Raw genomic sequence first — 22,030 nt, forward strand, 5'->3', positions numbered from 1 at the left:
CCCAAAGACTCTTTACTTTTTCCCACTCCAGACCTTTACTCATAACATTTCCTATGACCAGAATAGTTCCCTCAAATTCCTTTATATTTCTACCAGAAGTATCTGAAAACCCACTAAGCTGCTAACTCCTTTACAAAGATTCTCTGATCTCCCCCAACACAGAAGCTCATGACTTCCAACAAGACTATCAGCATCAATCACAGGGCACTGAACCAAGATTGCTGTAAGGCAGGTCAGCTCGCCGGGAGCTTGGACACGCCCACCCCCCTCCGCGCCTAGAAACTACGTCACCACTCCACGCCTGGCACCAAGCTGTGCACTCAGCACCTAGTCCGCTGTTGGAAAACCCTGCCAAAATTCAAAGGAAGCCCCGCCAGAACCTGCCCAATAGCATTTTGTCCTGTCCAGGTCTGACTCCCGCTGCGTGGTTCGCTAACCGGAAATCCCGCCTACCTGCCAATAGCAGCTTGTCACGTCCACATCCTGCTCTCCTACAATCAATCAAATGCCTCCACTCCCTATAAAACCCCATGTCCGAGAGGAGTCCGCACGACTTCTCCGGCCCCTCCTGTCGGACCGCAGAACCTCGCCCAGGAGCCGATTAAATTTCTTTATTCCAATAACTGGCCTCAGTTGCCTCATTTGAACCTCACTTGCTTCATTCAAACATTACAAGTGGTGTTGGAAACCTGGGAGGAGTTGTAAGACCCCCCTGGGGAAGCTGACTCCTCCACCCAAAGCCGGACCAGGGAGCCGCTCCGCCACGAGGTAAGACTTCTGCTGCCCATAGCCTCTCCCACCGCCTGCTCCGAGGACTCCCTGTCTGTAATCGCGGCCATGTCAGGGACTGCTTTCCACCGTGGGCCCAGGGCCCAGGCTTCCCGCCAAGGGCCCAGGACCCGGCTCCGTTCCAAGGACCTGAGCATAGAGGAGACGTCCCTGCACTCTTATCTTCTCCCTGTAAGGGGTATCTCAGGGTCAGGAATCTGAGGGAGACGTCCCCACCTTCCTGAACCCTCCAGTGCTCGGGGGCGTGACGCTGAGTCGCCCTTCAGATCATCTCCAGTGCTCGGGGGCATGACGCTGAGTCGCCCTTCCGATCATCTCCGCGGCAGCGGCCAAGGCTTGGGTAGTCAGGAGCCCCGTTTGCAAACCCGAGCCCTGCCCAGGAGCAGGACCAGACCCCTGGCTTGCACCACTAAAACGTCAGTAACTGTACTTTCAGTTTCTCTTCCTAACCTCGGCACAAGTGAGCGGGTAAGTGAGTAAATTCTAAGCAGTAAATCCAGATTCAGCTGTATTCTCGGCTCCTGTTTCTGCTCCTATCTCCTAACTCTCTCTCTCTCCCTTCTCTCTCTCTCTCTCTCTCTCTCAAGATGGCAGCCGTTTCCCGCTCTTAACTCTCTCTCTCTCTCTCAAGATGGCGGCCATTTCCCGCTTCTAACTCTCTATTGCCCTCTCTCTCTCTCTCTCTCTCTAGATAACGGCCGTCTCTTGCTTTATGGAGTAACTGTACCTTCAGTTTCTCTTCCTAACCCCGACGCGAGTGAATGAATGAGTTTATGTGTAGTCCCACGGCCTAACAGCTACGGGGCTTGTGTGGGCCTCAACCCGCAGTTCCACGGGGACGTCGTAAGGCATAATGGTAATTCACCTCAGGACGGAAAGTTCTAAGGTGACCAGGCCCAGGGATTATATGGGTACACCTTAGCCAAGATGCCCTGAAACATCCCTTTAGGGACGTGACCAAGAAGGCATCAGACTGGTCTCCCATCTAGGGGGCACTCATCCATTGTCCATCAATCCTGTATGTGGTTCTGTCTTTATTGTAAATTAGTGATCTATGGGTAATCAAGAGTCCCGCCTAGACCCCAAGTCGCCATTGGGATGTCTAGTCCAAAATCTACCCAAACTGGGCCTCTCCATAAAAAAGAAAAGGCTGCTCTTCCTCTCCACTGTGGCCTGGCCACAGTACTCTCTGGACAACCAGTCTAAGTGGCCTCCAGAGGGCACACTCGACTTCAAGGTTCTGACAGATTTAGATAACTTTTGTCAAAAAAATGGCAAGTGGTCAGAAGTCCCCTATGTCCAGGCCCTCTGGTATCTGCGATCCCAACCCGCCCTCTGCTCTTCTTGTTCCTCCACCCAGGTCCTGTTAGCCAAAACCCTGCCTTTGCCCTCAGCCCCGCCCAGCTCTGCACTCTCCGAAAACCCGGAAGATCTGTCCTGTCCTACCCGCTTTACCAACCCTCCTCCTTATGCAAGGCCTCAACTCCCTCTTCTCTCTTCTCCTTCTCCTCCCCAAAGCCCTAATATGACCTCCCCTGTCAGTGCTCGTACCCGCTCTCATGACCCCCCACTCCTTTGCCCTTTGCGTGAGGTAGCCGGGGCCGAGGGAGTTGTATGAGTGCATGTTCCATTTTCTCTCTCTGACCTATCGGCTATCGAGAAGCACCTAGGGTCTTTCTCCACTAACCCGACTGCCTATACCAAAGAGTTCCACTATCTTACCCAGGCATATGACCTAACCTGGCATGACATGTATGTAATCCTATCCTCCACCCTCACCCCAGACGAGCAGGACAGGATCCTTACAGCAGCCCGGGCATACGCTGATCAGGTACACCTAACTAACAACCAGATGCCGGTGGTGGCAGCGGCAGTCCCCGAGGCCGACCCAGACTGGAATTATCAAACGGGTCAAGATGGCCGCCGCAGCAGAGACCAAATGCTACAATGCCTCCTAGTGGGCATGCAAAGCGCGGCTCAAAAAGTAGTTAATTATGATAAGCTGAGGGAAATAACTCAGGGCCCTACTGAAAACCCCGCCGCCTTTCTCGACCAACTAACTAATGCTATGATCCTCCATATCCGGCTGGATCTGGCCTCTTTAGCGGGGGCTACATTTCTAGCCACCCATTTCATCTCTCAGTCAGCGGCTGATATTAGAAAGAAACTTAAAAAGGCTGAGGAGGGCCCCCAAACTCCCATACAAGACCTGGTAAACATGGCATTTAAAGTTTTTAATGGCTGAGAGGAAAAGGCTGAGGCAACCCGACAGGCCCACCTACAGCAAAAGGTAAGCCTCCAAACCCAAGCTCTTGTGGCAGCCCTGAGGCCAGCAGCCCACCAGGCGCCTGGTTGCGGGGGGGTCCATCGAAACACACCAAGAACTCCGAAGGCACTCCGCCTGGGTGCTGCTTCAAGTGCGGTCAGGAAGGACACCGGGCGCGTCAGTGTCCATGTCCCCGACCACCTACCAAGCCCTGCCCGGACTGCAAGCGGCTGGGACATTGGCGCAGCGAGTGCCCATCCCAGACTATAGGCTCACCCCCCACACCTCTATGTGGAGGGCAGGCTGGTCCGCAGGAAGCAATCCCATCGCTTGAACTCCTTGGCCTTCTGGACAACTGACGCAGCCCAGACTCGAGGACCCCCATCACCCTTGCCGAGCCCAGGGTAATGCTGCAGGTAGCAGGTAAGTCCATTTCCTTCTTAGTGGATACGGGGGCTACCTATTCTGTAATGTCTTCCTACTCAGGGCCTAGCATACCTTCCCAGGTCTCAGTCATGGGAATTGATGGAAGGCTTTCCTGTCCTAATCAAACCCATCCTTTAGCCTGTGTCCTTGAGGGACACCCCTTTTCTCACTCCTTTTTAATCATACCTTCATGCCCAGTTCCCCTCCGGTCCGGGTTCAATCTGTCACAGTCACCTACGGGGCCTGGTACCACCCTGACGGGTATCCCCTTGTTTGAAGAGCACTCTCAAAATCTCTCTTTCTGCTATGGGACGGCCAGCAATTCCAACCCCAGCTGCAACACCACAGTAAAAGTAAAATCCTCCCTCTACATGCCTCCAGGAGGATACTTCTGGTGTAACGAACCTTAACCAAAGCCATTAATGCCTCCTTCCCCTTCCCTTGCGTGCCTGTCATTTTAGTCCTGCAGTTAGAAGTATACGGACAGGCTGAATTCCTATCCCTCCTTCCACCTTCCCCTAATCACCGAAACAGACGAGCAGTCTTCCTCCCAATGGTCGCTGGCCTCTCTCTAGCATCCTCTCTAGCAGCGGTCGGGCTAGGAGGCAGTGCCCTGGGCTACAGTGTCACTTCAGCCACTCAACTAGAGGACAAGCTCCGTGTGGCTATTAAAGCGTCAGCCGCCTTCCTGGCCTCCCTCCAGCAACAAATCACATCGCTGGCCCAGGTAACTCCCCGGAACCAATGGGCCCTTGACCTGCTAATGGCAGAAAAAGGAGGTACCTGTCTGTTTCTTCGGGAACAGTGCTGCTACTATATCAATGAAACAGGCCTTGTAGAAGAGAATGTCAACGCTCTCTATCGCCTCCAAGAAGATCTCCGCAAAAAGCAAAATACATCAGTCTCGCCTCTCAGCTGGTGGCAATCCCCCATACTTACCTGGTTAACCCCCATCATCACTCCCATTATTGTATTTGTCTTCTGCTAATGCTAGCCCCTTTTTTCCTCAGGTTTTTACAGGCCCACATAAGGGAAATTTCCAGGGTGGCCGTAAACCAAATGCTGCTTCACCCCTACGTCTGACTCCCAATCGAGGCATCAGCCAACTGATCCCCTTACTCTGCCCCTATTCAGCAGGAAGTAGCCAGAAAGAAGCGGCGTCCTATGTCATCAAAAGGGTCGGAATGTAAGGCCAGTTGCCTTGCTGGGAGCTTGGACACGCCCACCCCCCTCCGCACCTAGAAACTACATCACCACTCCACGCCTGGCACCAAGCTGTGCACTCAGCACCTAGTCCGCTGTTGGAAAACCCCGCCAAAATTCAAAGGAAGCCCCGCCAGAACCTGCCCAATAGCATTTTGTCCCGTCCAGGTCCCACTTCCCCTGGGTGGCCCGCTTACCGGAAATCCCACCTACCTGCCAATAGCAGCTTGTCACGTCCACGTCCTGCTCTTCCACAATCAATCAAATGCCTCCACTCCCTATAAAACCCCACGTCTGAGAGGAGTCCGCGCGACTTCTCCAGCCCCTCCTGTCGGACCACAGAACCTCGCCCAGGAGCCGATTAAATTTTTTTATTCCAATAACTGGCCTCAGTTGCCTCATTTGAACCTCGCTTGCTTCATTCAAACTTTACAATTGCCTTATACAATAAGCTATAAATTGAGAGACCTGATGTGAGGATTAACTAATATAATGTATGTGAAAGTACCTAGCCCAGTACTGATAAAGAATAGGTACTCAATAAATAGAAGCTCTTATTACAATACAAAATGTGAGCATACATCTTTTTTTTTTTTTTTTTTTTTTTTGAGACGGAGTTTCGCTCTTGTTACCCAGGCTGGAGTGCAATGGCATGATCTCAGCTCACTGAAACCTCTGTCTCCTGGGTTCAAGCAATTCTCCTGCCTCAGCCTCCCAAGTAGCTGGGACTACAGGCATGCACCACCACGCCCAGCTAATTTTTGTATTTTTTTAGTAGAGATGGGGTTTGACCATGTTGACCAGGATGGTCTCAATCTCTTGACCTCGTGATCCACCTGTCTCGGCCTCCCAAAGTGCTGGGATTATAGGCGTGAGCCACCATGCCAGGCCATGAGCATACATCTTAATTCTCCTACTATATTGAATCCTTCTACTGGGCAGGGATTATCTTACATAACAAACATGCTAAATGTTGACTAAAGAGATAAAACTAATCACAAAGACACAGCCCCTACCCCAAGGCTTAAATTCAGAACAGTGCAACCAGGGTGATATTTTGGAAAAAATAAACTGAATATACACCACTCTGTAGCTAGGTTCTACCTACTCAGAAGTCATAAGTAAAATACAGCCTCTCCTTCCATCTCCCACCCCATTTCTAATCCTAGTTTCCCAGGCCATTTGGGTGGTAGAATAAAGTAACACTACTAACAGTCCTATAAATTGTATAATTTTTAATCAAAATGCCTATCTCCACCTAAATTCTAAACTCAAATAGCTGTTTCTTCCCCCCATTCCCCATCAAGTTATTAAACAAAAATAGAAACAATTTGGTCTTGGGATCAGATAATTTCAAATCCTGGCTCCACCACCTTGGGAAAATGACCTTAAGTTCTCAGAGTTACAGGTTTTTCATGGGTAAAGTGAGAACAATATCTACCTTTAAGGGTTGTTTTGCAGACGTAAAGCACCTACAAAAGTACTCAATAAATAGTAGCTCTCATCATCATTCTTACCATTGAAGTTATTTCAGTTGTCTTAATTACATATTTATCTCTTCAGAGATATGAAGTATGAGTTCCAGTGACCTTTGCTCTTGTCAGCAAAAGTTTCTTGGAACAAGACCTCCACAAATTCGACCATCCAGCAACATATACACACACAGACACACACTGCTTTCTAACCTGTGTGTGTTATACCTGAAGGGAACCCATCTCCCTTGGCCACTGTATTTCAGAAGCCAGCTCTGGGAACTTGGCAAGCACAGACACATTTGTTCGAGCACACACCATAGTGACGAGAGTTCTGAGAGCTTCCTAAGAGGCCTGAGATAACCCAAAGAGGCCAAACAGGAGCAAAGCTACTGAATCACACTGAGAAAATTAGAGGCACATGAGATTTGGAAGCCTGCCTGCTTGCTTGCCTGCCTATCCGTAAGATTTCTGGTCATTACCTAGGCCAGAGATCAACACAAGGCAGCCAGGAGCTCTGTGTGTACGGCCAAGAGAGGAAAGGGTCAGATTTGCCCTCACTGGGCCGTGCTGACAGCACAGTTGCTCTTATTCTTTTGTCTCCTCCATCACGTCTCCCAAGAGGCCCCTCCCCAATGTCTTGAAGGAAAGCCGATATGATACCTGCTCAGGATGCAGTTATCTGAGGCCCAGGGAGTTCTCAGCATCAGAGATAACATTTAAAAAGCCAGCAATACTCACAGAACTATCCTATCTCTCTGCTGCACAACAAGCCCAGCAGCAGGAACTATGAAAGGGTTCCTCCTCCATTCCACAAGCTAGTCTCAGCAAAGCAGTGAAAGTTCATTCTGTTCATTCAACTGCCTCAAATTTGACCTGAGGTAAACCCATGTGGGCCATGGAACCAAAGACAGGGAGAAGGAAGACCCAAGGAGGCCTTGCCCACAGGTCTCATGTCCTCTTCAAGCACAATCCTTCTCCATTCTTACTGTAGCCATCTGCTCAGGGTAGCCATTGCTGTGGCAAACAAAAACTGCCAAACAAGGTCAATAGCCAAACCATCCCTCACTATGACTGACAACTGTCCCTGAGCACAGCTTCAGTAGGTGCTTAGTAAATAGGGATGAAGTACTAGGTCAGATAGAAAAATAATCCCCACAGAACTCCTCAGAAAACCTACCATGTGGATTCTATCCCCATCCCAGGGCATGCTCCTCAAAGGTTTTTACAGGAACTGATGTCAAGTACTTGGTACTCTCCATCCCTACCTATTCAATCCAAAGATCAATTCATTGTTATTCATTCATTTATTCAACAAATATCTATTGGGCACATACTCTCTGACCAGCACTCTGATAGTTACTGAGGATATTTACTACAGCCTACAAGCCATACACATCTCTTGCCCTTAAGAGACAAGGAAATATGAAAAAAAATAAACAGTTTCAATTTCTTTTTACTTTTCTTTCTTTACCCTCTCTTACGGTGCTGATGACTCCACTTTGCTTTTTTTTTTTTTTTTTTTTTGAGATGGAGTCTCGCTCTGTTGCCCAGGCTGGAGTGCAGTGGTACGATCTTGGCTCACTGCAACCTCTGCTTCCCAGGTTCAAGTGATTCTCCTGCCTCAGCCTCCCAAGTACCTGGGATTACAGGTACCCAACACCACACTCAGCTAATTTTTGTACTTTTAGTAGAGACAGGGTTTCGCCATATTGGCCAGGCTGGTCTCGAACTCCTGACCTCAGGTGATCCGCCTGCCTCGGTCTCCCAAATGCTGGGATTACAGGGGTGAGCCAATGCACATGGCAATGACTCCATTTTTCTAGTGAGGAAACTGTCATTTGAGAGTTGAGTCATACTGTCAGCAAGAACTCAAGCCAATGCCCAGCACTCTTACTAGCTTGCTGAAAAAGACGTATCAAGCTGCCTCTTGTTTTAAGTGGCATAAGCAGGGTGTGAAGTGCATAGAAAGCACTGCAGATAGTAAGTGCTACCAGAGTTTTTTCAGAGGTCAGCAGTATCTCACAGCTAGCATTAGTGTCAGGAAAGACTTCATAGAGGACTGGAAGTAGGAATAAAGAAGGACAGGTAAGGACATTCTGGGAGGAAAGTTAAATGACATAAGTAAAAACAAAAGAGAAGCAGTATAAATAAAAGTGTGTTCTGCAGATCAGAACAAAGAAAAAAACCTGACTGAGCCAAGAATACAGCAAGGGGAACAGAGGGAGATGAAGTGAGCAAAGTGGTCTGGGGCAAGAACTCTGCCAAGAAAGCAACCACTACCCATAGAGAAATTTTAGAACCTGCACCTTCTCTATTCCATGCTCCCCAGCATAAAACAAAAGAATAAGTGCTGTTGGCTCATTTCCGGATTTTCCTTGCATGGCTTCTCACACAAAACAAATTTGTTCCACTCTGATAAACATGACAGGGACACAGCCATCCCTCTTCAAGTCTCGCCTGCCCTAGCAAGTTATGTCAACATAGGCAAACTCGTCAAATTCTCAGTACCCAGAGAGCTTCCCCTCAGCACTTTTCAGGTGGCCACAAGTAACCCCACAAGGTTTTTAATACATTTACCCTGCCTGTAGAGGCCCCAAATCTATAATGGAGCCAGCTGAAAGGATCAATAGTGAGACATACGACATAAGGCTCTGACCCTTCTCCTTCAGATGCCTATTCTGTACATAACGGCAAACAGATTCCTCATTGCTCTGAACTGATATTGTCAAGAGAGTGGTACAGAGTGCATATATGAGGCACCATATGAAGCTGATATTGCTGGGCTTTTTTTTCTGTGCCTTATATAAAACCTCTCTAGGCCAGGCACAGTGGTTCACGCCTGTAATCCCAGCACTTTGGGAGGCTGAGGCGGGCAAATCACCTGAGGTTGGGAGTTCGAGACCAGCCTGACCAACATGGAGAAACCCCATCTCTACTAAAAATACAAAATTAGCCAGGTGTGGTGGCACATGCCTGTAATCCCAGTTACTCAGGAGACTGAGGTAGGAGAACTGCTTGAACCTGGGAGGCAGAGGTTGCAGAAGCCAAGATCGCGCCATTGCACTCCAGCCTGGGCAACAAGAGCGAAACTCCATCGCAAAAAATAAATAAATAAATAAATAAAATAAAAAGCTCTCTAGCTGGATAGGTCCCCAGAAGCAGCACTCAACATTTTTGACATTTGACTTTGTATATCCCTAATTCTGCCCAGACCAATTTCTATGAATATAATATAATATTCTGAACTGCTTCCTGGTCCTCCTCTGTATAGGTCCCAGACCTCTGAACAACCCAAATGGGCTGCATTAGGGTAGACAGGCTCTACAACAGAGTAAGAACAACATATGAATGAGAATCAGAGAAAATTATATTCTAGCCCTGGCTTAACAAAACCTTGGGTAAGTTTGTTCTTCTGATAAGTAAATAAGACGTTTTGGAGAGAAGGCCTCTAAAACCCCTTCCAGCTTTCACATACTAGGATTTAAGTCCTAGGTCCTAATACCAATGGCCTAAAAAGTCAGAGTAAGTTTTCATCTGTCATTGTGAGTCCCAATTCAATGCCACCTGGATGTCTAACTCTCAGAAGCCAAGTTGGAGTAGTAAAGGTTCCAAAGTCAGTGGCTGTACAATGGGCTCCAGAATAAAAGATAACAAACAGAAAAGCTGGGAGGCAGGACTACAGCCTAGGATAAAAAGCTAGTTTCCAGTTGGAGCCCAGGAGTCTGGGGAGAAGGAAAAAAAGATAGGTCCTGTCACAGCAATGAAGTCATGCATGAACCAAGAGACACAATATAAAAGGGAGTATAAAAAGACTCCACAAGACTCTAGAATATAAGCAAAGGAGTTCAAAGAAAAACTAAAAGCCTGGCCAAGCACAGTGGCTCAAGCCTGTAATCCCAGCACTTTGGGAGGCCGAGGTGGGCACATCACCTGCGGTCAGGAGTTTGAGACCAGCCTGGCCAAATGGTGAAACCCTGTCTCTACTAAAAATGCAAAAATTAGCTGGGTGTGGTGGTAGGCAACTGTAATCCCAGCTCCTTGGGAGGCTGAGGGAGGAGAATCGCTTGAACCCACGAGACAGAGGTTACAGTAAGCCAAGATACCACCATTGCCCTCCAGCCTGGGAGACAAGAGTGAGACTTCGTATCAAAAAAAAACAAAAACAAAAAAAAAGGCCACAGCACCTAGAAGCCACTGTTCCCCAGAGCACGACCCTTGGGCAATGTCAGAGGCATCCTTTAAGATGACCATGGCCCTTGGGCAATGTCAGAGGCATCCTTTAAGATGACCATGGCCCTTGGGCAATGTCAGAGGCATCCTTTAAGATGACCATGGCCCTTGGGCAATGTCAGAGGCATCCTTTAAGATGACCATGGCCCTTAGGCAATGTCAGAGGTATCCTTTAAGATGACCATAGCACTTAGGCAACGTCAGAGGCATCCTTTAAGATGACCTCTAGCGGTCCTTGCTCTCCTAGTATTCATACCTTTATGTAATTCCCTCACCTTGAGGGTGGGCTTGACTTACTGACTAACAAATAGAATATAAAAGAAGTAATGGCCTATCAATTCCAAGATTAGATGATAAAAAGACAGAGGAGTCCATCTTAGGCACTCTCTCTTGTACTCTCTTGGGCCACTTGTTCTAGGAGAAGCCAATCATCATGTCCAGCATAGCCCAGTGTAGAGACTCATATGGCAAGGGACCAAGACCTGCCAACAACCATGTAAATTAGCTTAAAAGCAAACACTCTCCCCTAAATAGTCTTCAGCCCCAGCCAACAGCTTGACTGCAATCTCATGAGAGATTGTAGCTAAGCTGTACCCAGACCCGATGCACAGAATCTGTGAGATAATAAATGCTTATTTTTTTAACCCTCTCGTTTTGGCATAATTTGTTATATGCCAATAAATTACCAATACAGTAGGGACCAGGCCCATTTGCTCAGCCATTTCAAGACTGCAGGTGAAGCTAAGGAAATGGTTATACTTAATAAGAGAGTACAGCTGGAACTAAGGTTAAATATTAGCACCCAGACTTTATTAACAGTTTCCCCATGGCCTACAGTAAGCTTTGAATAAGAGCCTGGTTTGGCCTCACTTACAGTTATACATGTTGGCTGGGTATAGGTGAAGTAAGACAATGAAACTACAGTAGGCGGGGCATGGTGGCTCATGCCTGTAATCGCAGCATTTTGGGAGGCCAAGGCGGGTGGATCACAAGGTCAAGAGATCAAGACCATCCTAGCCAACATGATGAAACCTCATTTGTACTAAAAATACAAAAATTAGCCGGGCGTGGTGGCACATGCCTTAATCCCAGCTACTCAGGAGGCTGAGGTGGGAGAATCACTTGAACCTGGGAGGCAGATATTGCAGTGAGCCAAGATCAAACCACTGCACTCCAGCCTGGGTGACAAAGGGAGACTCGTCTCAAAAAAAAAAAAAAAAAGAAAAGAAAAGAAAAAAAAAGAAACTATAGCAGCCCTCCTTTATTATCCAAAGATACATGCTAAGACCCCCAATTGATAGTACCGAACCTACACCCACGATGTTTTTTCCTACACATACATACCTATGACAAAGTTTAACTTAAAAATTAGAAAGATATTAACAACAATAAAGTAAAATAATTATGACAATATGTCAGCAATCACTCTTGGACTTTGGCGTCATTATTAAGTAAAATAAGGATTACTTGAACACAAGCACTGAGACACCAAGACAGTCAATCTGACCCCTAAGATGGCTACTAAGTGACTAAAGCGCAGGTAGCCTATGATACATGAATACACTGGACAAAGGGGTTGATTCACGTCCTGGGCAGAATGGAGCAGGAGAACATAAGATTTCATCATGCTACTCAGAATGGTGTGTAATTTAAAACTCATGAATTCTTTACTTCTGGAATTTTCCACTTAATATTTTCAGATTTGGCTGGGCACAGTGGCTCATGCCTGTAATCCCAGCACTTTGGGAGGCCAAGCTAAGAAGAACAATTGAGCCCAAGAGTTCAAGACCAGCCTGGGCAACATGGGAAAAAACCTCATCTCTACAATAAATAGAAAAATTAGCCAGGCATGGTGGCACATACCTGCAGTCCCAGCTACTTGGGAGGCGGAGGTGGGAGGATCACCTGAGCCCAGGAAGGTTGAAGCAGCAGTGAACCATGATCACACCACTGTAATCCAGCCTAGGTGACAAAGTGAGACCCTGTCTCAAATATGTATGTACACACACACACACACACACACACACACACATTGTCTCAAATATGTGTGTATATACTATATATATGTATGCATCTTATACATATATATATACTTTTTTTTACCCCCAGACCTCAGTTGAACTCAGGTAACTGAAACCACAGATAAGAGGGACTACTTTATAGTAGGTTCAGAGATGCAACTACCTTTTTTTTTTTTTAATTTTATTTTAGATAGAGTCTCACTCTTTCACCCAGGCTAGAGTACAGTGGTGCAATCTCAGCTCACTGCAACCTCCACCTCTTGGGTTCAAGCAATTTTCCGCCACAGCCTCCCAAGTAGCTAGGACTACAGGCACACACCACCACATTCGGCAAATTTTTGTGTTTTTATAGAGATGAGGTTTTACCATATTAGCCAGGCTGGTCCCAAACTCCTGATCTCAAGTGATCTACCCACCTTGGCCTCCCAAAGTGCTGGGATTACAGGCACAAGCCACCATGCCTAGCCACAACTACCTTTTAGAAAGGTGCTCCCATAAGTAGACATCCAGATTCTGACTGAGTTTTTTCTTTTTTTTTTTTTTTTAACTTATAGGTTGTATTTGCTCCAGGTTTTTGACTGAGGTTTTTCAAATCTATAAAAGCAAAGTTTGAGAGGACTCAACTAACCCTAGTTGTACAGTATTTTATAGTTTATAAAGCCCTTTCATAAGCTATCTCATTTTATTCTCACCACAAACCTATTCATTAAGCTTATTCGCTTTCTACACATGAAAAAACTAAGGCAGAGAGCGAAGAGGTGACTTACCCTCCAACAGCTGATAAGGGAAGAAGCTAAAACTCTGAAGCTCCCCTGACTCCAGATATTTATGTCTCATGACTATGGCCAACTCAGACCCTTTTGCAAACCAAAACCAATTATCGAACTTTATGTCTAGGCGTCTATCCAGCCCCATTCCCTCATTTCCAAACTCTTTCCTCCCCACTACACATAGGTCTTTGTGGCATTAGTTTCCCAGATACTCTTAAGTGCATTCTCTTGGTAAGAACTGCAATAATAAAGAGTCTAGCCTCTTTAAAATCCTAGACAAACTTCTTCCAAGTAAGGATATTAGACCCAAACTAATCTGGATGATCTTTTCTTTTTAAGAAAAGGCAGTAAGATTTTATTTATCTAGCATCAGCAGTTAATGGCAAATTCTAAAAGAGTAAATTTTCTTCAGTGGCCATAGTGAGGAAAAAAATTTTTTAAATAAAAATTTTTTTTTAATTTTTTAAAAAAGAGTAAATTTTCTAAATAAGTGCAACTTATTTCTTTAACTTTACCTAATCCTAGTAAACTATGGTAAAATCAGAACCAGATAATAGATCCTCTTCAATTCAGTTCTGTAAATTTTATAGCATGTCAAGTATACTATATGCCAAGCCTTGTGCTAGGAGTTAGAGTAAAAAGTTGAACATCTGCTGTCCTAACCCTTTAGGAGTTTATAGTAGAGCAAGGAAGGCAGGTACATAAACAGATAATTCCAACAGTATAGCATGGTTGTTTACAGTGGAGACTCTACTATCCTCCAGAACAGCACAACTTTGTGATAGGTGACTCTACTATTCAAACACCTTTGTTAATACAGCTATGGCCAGACCATTGAGGCTAGAGCCTCTGAGTGCCAGATCAGTGAGGTATAAGCTCTCCTTTGGACACACTAACAGGTAATGTGTTCTGCTAAACACAGCATAAACTTAGTACACAGACCCCCAGAGTTATAGTTCTGATCCTGCTACTTTTTAGCTATGATCCTGTGACTTTTAATGTAGAATACAAATTTCTCAGCTACAGATTATTTCTCTTTAAAACGGACAAATGTAGCTGGGTACAGTGGCTCACGCTTGTAATCCCAGTACTTTGGGAGGCTGAGATAGGCAGATCACCTGAGGTCAGGAGTTCAAGACAAGCCTGGTCAACATGACAAAACCTCATCTCTACTAAAATTAGCCGGACATGGTGGTGCATGCCTGTAATACCAGCTATTCAAGAGGCTGAATTAGAAAAATCACTTGAACCTGAGGTGTAAAGGATGCAGTGAACTGAGATTGAGCCATTGCACTTCAGCTTGGGTGACAGAGCGAGACTCCATCTCAAAAAAAAAGGCAAAAGTGAGAATAAAATGATAGCTTGAAAAGGAATAAAAACGATCTGAACTTGATGAAACGTAATACAAAGTACCCTGAGTGAGCAACACCAACAAGCGTTGAGGAAAGGGCCAGTATATACATCAAGACACATGAAACAGTTTGAAAGGAAGACAGAATACCGGATCCTTTCAAACAGGCCTTGATTCCAGCTTTTCTAAGAAACTTTAACAAAGGTTTGGCTGGGCACAACAAAAAGAGAGATAGGTCAGGCGCAGTGGCTCACGCCTGTAATCCCCGCACTTCAGGAGGCTGAGGCGGGCAGATCACGAGGTCAGGAGTTCAAGACCCTCCTGACCAACATGGTGAAACCCCGTCTCTACTAAAAATACAAAAATTAGCTGGGCGTGGTGGCACTCGCTTGCAATCCCAGCTACTCAGGAGGCTAAGGCAGGAGAATCGCTTGAACCCAGAGGGGGAGGTTGCAGTGAGCCGAGATCACACCACTGTATTCCAGCCTGGCGACAAAGCAAGACTCCATTTCAAAAAAAAACAGAGAGAGAGAAAGAGATAAAGTACCACTCTTTCTCCCGTTTCCCATAAAGATCTTACACTTGTAAGGGTGCAAACATATATACAATGTGCTATGCGTTACATTAAATTTTATACCAAATGTCCTGGGAGTAATAAAGAAAGCTCTGTATTGTTATCATTTATTTCTTAAACTCTGTTGTGGGCACATGGGTATTCAACGTATTATTCGTTATACTTTGTTGTATATCTTAATATTTCATGATTTTTTTTTTTTTTTGAGTCGGAATTTCGCTCTTGTTACCCAGGCTGGAGTGCAATGGCGCAATCTCGGCTCACCACAACCTCCGCCTCCTGGGTTCAAGCAATTCTCCTGCCTCAGCCTCCCAAGTAGCTGGGACTACAGGCGCACGCCACTATGGCCAGCTAATTTTTTTTTTGTATTTTTAGTAGAGACAGGGTTTCACCATGTTGACCAGGATGGTCTCGATCTCTTGACCTCGTGATCCACCCGCCTCGGCCTCCGAAAGTGCTGGGATTATAGGCGTGAGCCACCGCGCCCGGCAATGTTTTATGATTTTTTTAACCAACAGTAAAAACAACAGCAACAACAAAGCTCTGAAGCCCAGTTTGGTCTCTTTTTTCCTACCTAAAAGTATGACAACAACCAGAACTGCTGAGTTTCCTAGAGAATCATTTCCCACAAAGGGAAATGTACCACAGCATGCCCATGAAGCCACTTGGCAATATATATATCAAAGGCTACCCAGCAGGAAACCAGAGGGGCCCCTTGGGGCTGAAACCCAAGTCCTGTGGAGACCTAGGAAACTACTCCCCTCAACAAGATCTCATCATTTGCCAAAGTGCTGTTATTAACATGAAGGCCCCATATTCCTAAGGGGCCTATAGATAGAATTCAGGAAGCCTGTGAATTTGGACGGAAAAGAAATTATATCTTTGTTTTCAATATTCTCTTACTGAAAGTTAGCATTTCAATTACATATGCAGCGACTAACCACAATAATATTAGGAATACCTCTGATTTTGTCATCAATAGAAATCAACAGATGTTTTCGTATCATATTACCTTGCTACAGATATCTCAAAGTATTATTTACACTCATCATTACTTTTAAAAGATGGTAAAAACTAAAACCACTACTAGATGACACATGATTGCAATATTCCTATCTATTGGTGCTCATGTGAGGTAGCTAGCCAACAATGAAGCAACTCTGCCTAGTTATCATCCAGCCACCAAACAGTGAAACCAGGTATTTACAATGCCCCCTTTCCTCCAACCTCCCCAAGTCATACTATCTCTCCTATTCTCTTCTGCCTCTACCCAACTCCTCCTTTCCAGGAAGCCCTCTGCAGCCACCTTAGTCTAGCCCAGCCCACACAGACCTCTTTTAACCCTTAGGCTACAATGTCTATACTGCCTGATTTTACACATTAAGCCTGTACATTGTGTTGTATTTAATATTCCCTAAATATATGTCACCCTACCAAACGTAGACTTCTTTAGTAACCTTAAGTTCCTTCCATAGTGAAAAGCAAGCAGTAAGCACTCATTATTTTGACTTATAAATTAAAAAACTGATTAAGTTAAGGTCCCTGACTCAAATGTCCTAGTTTAGTTCTACCAATAACCCACCATGAAACCTCTAATGCCTCCCTGTATGCCACTTTCCTCATATGTAAAAATAGGTGGGTTGAACTAACTGATGTTTCTATCTCTTAACCTTTGAATTAGGCAGCCACTTTTCATCTCAAGATCTGAGAAAAATTACAAAGAAACAGTAAACCCTCCCCCAGCTCTCCCAGGCAGGGTTAGTCACTTACTCCTCTGGGCTTCCCACAGCTTTCTGCATGCATATACAATACCTCTATTACAGTATTTATCACAAAGTTTTGAGAGAGTGGCTAAAGTAGAGGTAGAGAGAAGAATCAGACTGCCTGGATTCAAACTCTGGCTTCCTTATTATCTGTGTACCCATGGGCAAGTTATTTAACCTCTCTATGATTTAATTTTCTCACTTATAAAATGGAGACAATATAACACAGGATAGTAATAAGAATTTAATAAAATAAAATGTTTAAATAGTGCCTGCCATATAATAAGCTCTAAAAAATTTAGTTATTATCATTGATGTAACTGTATTAATCTGTCCTATAATTAGATTCGGGCTTTAACTAGATCTCTGTTCCCCACTCATTGTTCCCCACTCATTCTCCATGATAGCACCCTGTTTATGTTTTCTTCCACGCCACTTTCCACAAGATAATAATATTTATTTATGTGTTTATGTCTGTCTCACCAACTGTAACTTCCATCAGGGAAGGAACATGTCTGTTTTGTTCATCCTTAAATCCCCACAGGAACATACCTGACCAAGAGAAGGCACTCAAATATTAGTACTTGTTGAATAAATACCACATGAGCTGGCATTGTTCAATGTTTGCTGAATCAATTAACCTAGCTAAGGGTGATTGTCAAAGCTGAGGCCTGGGAGCAGATGATATCCTGGCTACCCTAGGCTTAGTGTGTCCCTCTCCCCAGTCCCCAGTATTAGCTTCAGCCAAGCCCCACCTACCTGCTCTTGGCCCTAGCCCAGTTCCGGGAGCCACCCTCAGCTAAAATTAGCATAGCTACAAAGATGGCCAGGCCATTTATAGCCTTGGAGGCAGTAGCAACTAGCTGGGGGCAGGGAGGCAGGGTTCTGGCCTGCCACTCCATCAGAGGTTGATTGAGAAGCCAGCCTGCACTGTGCATACTGCCTAGATGCCTATCCTCCCAGGCCCTGTCCTAGCTACATTGAACTAAACCACAGTTCCCGATTAGAGGCCCTCAATACCTCCAACACTGGCAGCCACAACTCTAGACTCCACCTGAGGTCCCTCATACACATTCTACAGAAAACACTGTTGTTTTCTAGAGTCTAAGGATGATTCCAAGCATCCTTAGGTGGTATCAGGCCAGCTTCAGAAACACAAGCCCCAGAGTAGCATAGGCAGGCAGAGATCTTTACTGAGAAAGTGACTTAGCATGGCTGGTGTACAGGTATTAAAGAGCCAGAGGGTGACAGGAATGGCCTCTCCATGGCCCAATAAGAGATCCTCCTTGCAGAGCACCTGCCTTTACTGCAGGATCAGGCTTTTCATAGTGTTTATCGTATCCATGCTAAAGCCATAAGCATTTTAACTAAATCATTCTTAGAATCAAATATTTTAACTAACTAAAAAGAGACAGATGGGTATATACATCCAACAGAAAAAACATCAAATTCTCTGGGCTCTGCAAAAGACTCTCCAGAGCAGAAAAAAATGCAGCCCTTTTCTTGGCTCTCAGCTACAGTCACCAGGGCCTGCCTAATTGCCAGAAGGAAAGCAACATTCTCCGGCCCTGCCTAGCACTCTTTTAACAGGGCAGGACCTGAGAAAATGGAGGAAGTCCAAGACTTAAGCACCAGAGATCTGCCTATAAGAAAGACCAAGCACAGGACCCGGTTTCTTCACCCATAAAAATGGGGACAATACCACCTGTCCTGCATTGTAATAGAGATATTGTGAGATGCTGTTGGAAAAATAGCTGTGTAATTGTAAAATATAGACTGTAGAGAACACACAAATTGACTGGGTATGTTGAATCTGATTTTTAAAAGTAGTAGCTTTAAGAGCAAGTAAAACTCCTCCTGTATTCTGGGGATAGAGTCTGGAAAGGATGCAAGAGTTCCTAGCTGCGTAGAAAGTTTCTCTCCAAACTCTTTTGCGGATCCCAGTCTATATGAACCACCTCTTTGCAAAAACAAGTCCCTGTTTGAGTCAAAGACAAAATCCCAGGCAGACCCAAGGGGAAAACCTACCATAACAATAGTGCTGGAACCCCCAGGTTTCCACGAACCTTAGCCATTCACAGCACCTAGGGTCTCTCTGAGACTTTCCTCCCTGAAATTCACTATTATTGTGACAATAGAAACCAGTTTCTAAACTGAGCAAGAGTAGGCCTAAGTGGTATAATCAACATAGCCAGGCCTCTGAAATATATATTGTGTGGGCCAGGTGCGGTGTCCCAGCACTTTGGGAGGCTGAGGCAGGTGGATTGCCTGAGCTCAGGAGTTCACAACCAGCCTGGGCAACACGGTGAAACCTCATCTCTACTAAAATACAAAAAAAATTAGCCGGGCATGGTGGCATCCACCTGTAGTCCCAGCTACTCAGGAGGCTGAGGCAGGAGAATTTCTTGAACCTGGGAGGTGGAGGTTGCAGCAGTGAGCCAAGATCGTGCCACTGCACTCCAACCTGGGCAATAGAGCAAGACTCCATCTTAAAAAAAAAAAGAAGAAGAAAAAGAAATATATGTTGTGCGAAAAATTGTCTCCAAAAGCTCAAGTCATGGGGTGGTCCCGAGGAAGGCTAGAATGTCTTTTACTTCAGGCAAAAAAAAAAAAAACCTTTCCTAATAGCCAGCCAATGTCTAAAATTCAAAATTTCACCCCTTTAGCTCGTGTCTAAAATATAGAACACCCACTCCCCAGAAAACACTCATTTTATGTCAGGCACTCATATTTTGGAGTGAAAAAAGACATATTATCAGTTATAAATAGGAATGTCACAGGGACAGCAAGAAATGATAATTAAGTCTACTTTGCAGTTCAATCTACATTTGCCCAATGGTCTTTCCCTTCACAGCTTAATAAGAACCAAGCTTTGAGCCAGGTGTGAAGGGTAAAGGAGACTCTCTATGGAGAGACAGGATTAATAGGCAAGAAGAACCTATCTTTAAAGCAACAGCCAAGTATCCTACTTACATGTGGGCAACCCTGGCCTCATTTGGAAACCAGCCTCCTTGGAACATCTGGAACTTAAAAGGGGGTTGCCCAATAAAGGATCTATCACCAAAGCCACCTTCTGGATCCATCCATGAAACTCCCCACTGACCATGACCTATATTTCCTTTTCTTACTTGTATCAGCAGGTGCCCACTGAACTATCCGATCCTCATTTGAACTTGCTTATCTTCAGAAACAACTCATCTATAAACTCTCCCCACTCTGTAGGTCACAGCTTTAGGCGGATCACAGCAAAAAGATGAGAGAAATGGAAAAAGAGAACTGATCTTCTAAGCCTTATGTAAAATAGCTGGATTTTAAGAGAGTTCCTTGATGGGTACAGCAGCTCACACCTATAATCCCAGCACTTTGGAAGAGATCCCTGCACAACATAGAGAGACCCTGTCTATACAAAAAATTAAAAATAGAAAAAAACATTAGGCCCCGTGACTCTCACCGGGCCAGTGTTACTGGGAGGCTGAGGCAAGAGGATCACTTGAATCCAGGAGTTTGAGGCTATAGTGAGCTATGATCACACTATTGCATTCCAGCTTGGATGACAGATCAAGAGCCTATCTCAAAAAAACAAAACAATATATAAAAGTGTTCCTTTCTACTGTGAAAGTATACCAGGGCTCCTGCTGTCTCATAAGCCTTCACAACTGCACAGGGAAAACCATGACAGATCAAATGTAGCATGCATGGTTTCCCTAGCAAGCAGATTTAGGGGGGAAAAAAAACCTGTAGCATGGAATTCCCACCCTCATCAGTCAGAAGAAACAGAATAAGTCAACAAGTGGTCCCAGGAATTATATCATGCCTATGTCAAGAAAAGGCCATTTAACACCCCAGTGGTAAATAGGATTCCATCTAAGGAACTGCCTGGATATTTCAAATGCGCACAGCCAAGGGACAAGACTACCTAAGGGAAGGGTGGGACTAGGGTTCCCACGGTTGTTGGAATAGGCACACCTGAACACCAGGCTTTCAGGCAACAGAGATGGCCCAGCCTTAACTTTCCCTTTCCAACGTAAGTGGCCCCAACCTCCCCCATGCTGCTCAGTACTAGAACTGACTAAGAGCAATGGATTTATCATCTCAGCAGGCCATTCTTCCAGATAAGTAGGCCTGCGATGGGGTCTTTCCTTGCTGATCTAAAAGGTCAAGGTGCCCCAAAGGCTTCCACTTACTGCCAACAAAAAACATCCTGAGGGGGGACGAGGAAAGTTGTTCGGGAGAGATAGAGACATTTGTCATGACTCCTAACCAAAAAGAACTTCTTGGACTGTTTGGAACAGGCAGTGCCATGTGTGGATCCTCCATGAACCTCACATGTACAAACCTAGGTTTCAACTTGCCCACTTCGGGCCACTCAGTTCTGAGCCAAAGCCTCCAGCCCAGTCCACCCCGCAGCAAGGCCTTACCTGCTGCAGTGGACTCCTCAGAGTTGGCCCCCGAGCTGGTTCCTGTTGCCTTCTCACTGTGACTATGGCTGAGGCTCTGGCCCTGGTGCAGGAGGAGTCCCCAGAGGAGCCACAGGGCAAGACGGGAGCATATATCCATGACTCTAGGTCTCAGTCAACATGCGTCTGATGTGGACACCTCGGGATCCCAGAGGCAAAGCCAGAAGCCCGGGAGTGCAGCCGACGTCTCCAGGCAAGACGCCCTCGCCGCTCCGCAGCTGTCCAGCCACCCGCGGGCCGGCCCCCTCCAACAGCCAAAGGTCAAGTGCTCCAAGTTTGAGTGCGGGAGGAGGGCTGGCTCCTCAGGTTCAATAGTGGATCCTCCGGGGCTGCGGCGGCCTGAGCTCGTGCCGCTTCCGGACAGTTTGGGCAGGGTGGCTGCGGGGACGCTGTCAGCTCCGCAGCCTGCTACACCCCTGCGTGAGGGGACGGCTGGGGTCTCCGCGGGCACAGGAGTTGGTGAGAGAGGGTAGAGAAGAGAAGCGAGGCAAGAAGGGGGCACCTGACCTTGCCCTGCCGAAGAGCGGCGAGCAGCAGAAGCTGGGGAGGGCGTGAGACCCGCAGGGTCCCGCGGGCGCCGGCGGCTCTGGGATCCTGGGCCTCCTAGGCCGAGGTCAGCGCCCCCGCCCAGTCCCGTGCCCAGGCGGCTGGCGGTGCCCAGGTCCAGCAGGCGGACGAGCACGGGCCAGGCCCAGGACAGCGGCT

General features: G+C 46.2%; 1 protein-coding gene across 6 annotated transcripts in view; it reads right to left on the reverse strand.

The window, feature by feature from the left end:
• The window catches only part of STIM1 (stromal interaction molecule 1), a 251,042-nt gene extending 229,012 nt beyond the window's left edge, over positions 1-22,030 (reverse strand). For 3 of the 6 annotated variants that reach the window (XM_012456837.2, XM_012456838.3, XM_012456836.3), the window contains exon 1: positions 21,287-22,030. In XM_012456837.2, coding sequence (XP_012312260.1) covers positions 21,287-21,425 — 139 coding nt within the window. In that variant the 5' untranslated portion in view covers positions 21,426-22,030. Of the gene's footprint in view, positions 1-12,252; positions 12,352-21,286 lie in introns of all 6 variants that reach the window. The other 3 variants (XM_064365239.1, XM_012456835.3, XM_064365240.1) reach the window with 3 other exon arrangements.

Source organism: Aotus nancymaae, unplaced genomic scaffold, assembly GCF_030222135.1.
Source record: "Aotus nancymaae isolate 86718 unplaced genomic scaffold, 86718_ANA_hifiasm-v0.15.2.pri h1tg000059l, whole genome shotgun sequence".
Lineage (NCBI taxonomy): Eukaryota > Metazoa > Chordata > Mammalia > Primates > Aotidae > Aotus > Aotus nancymaae.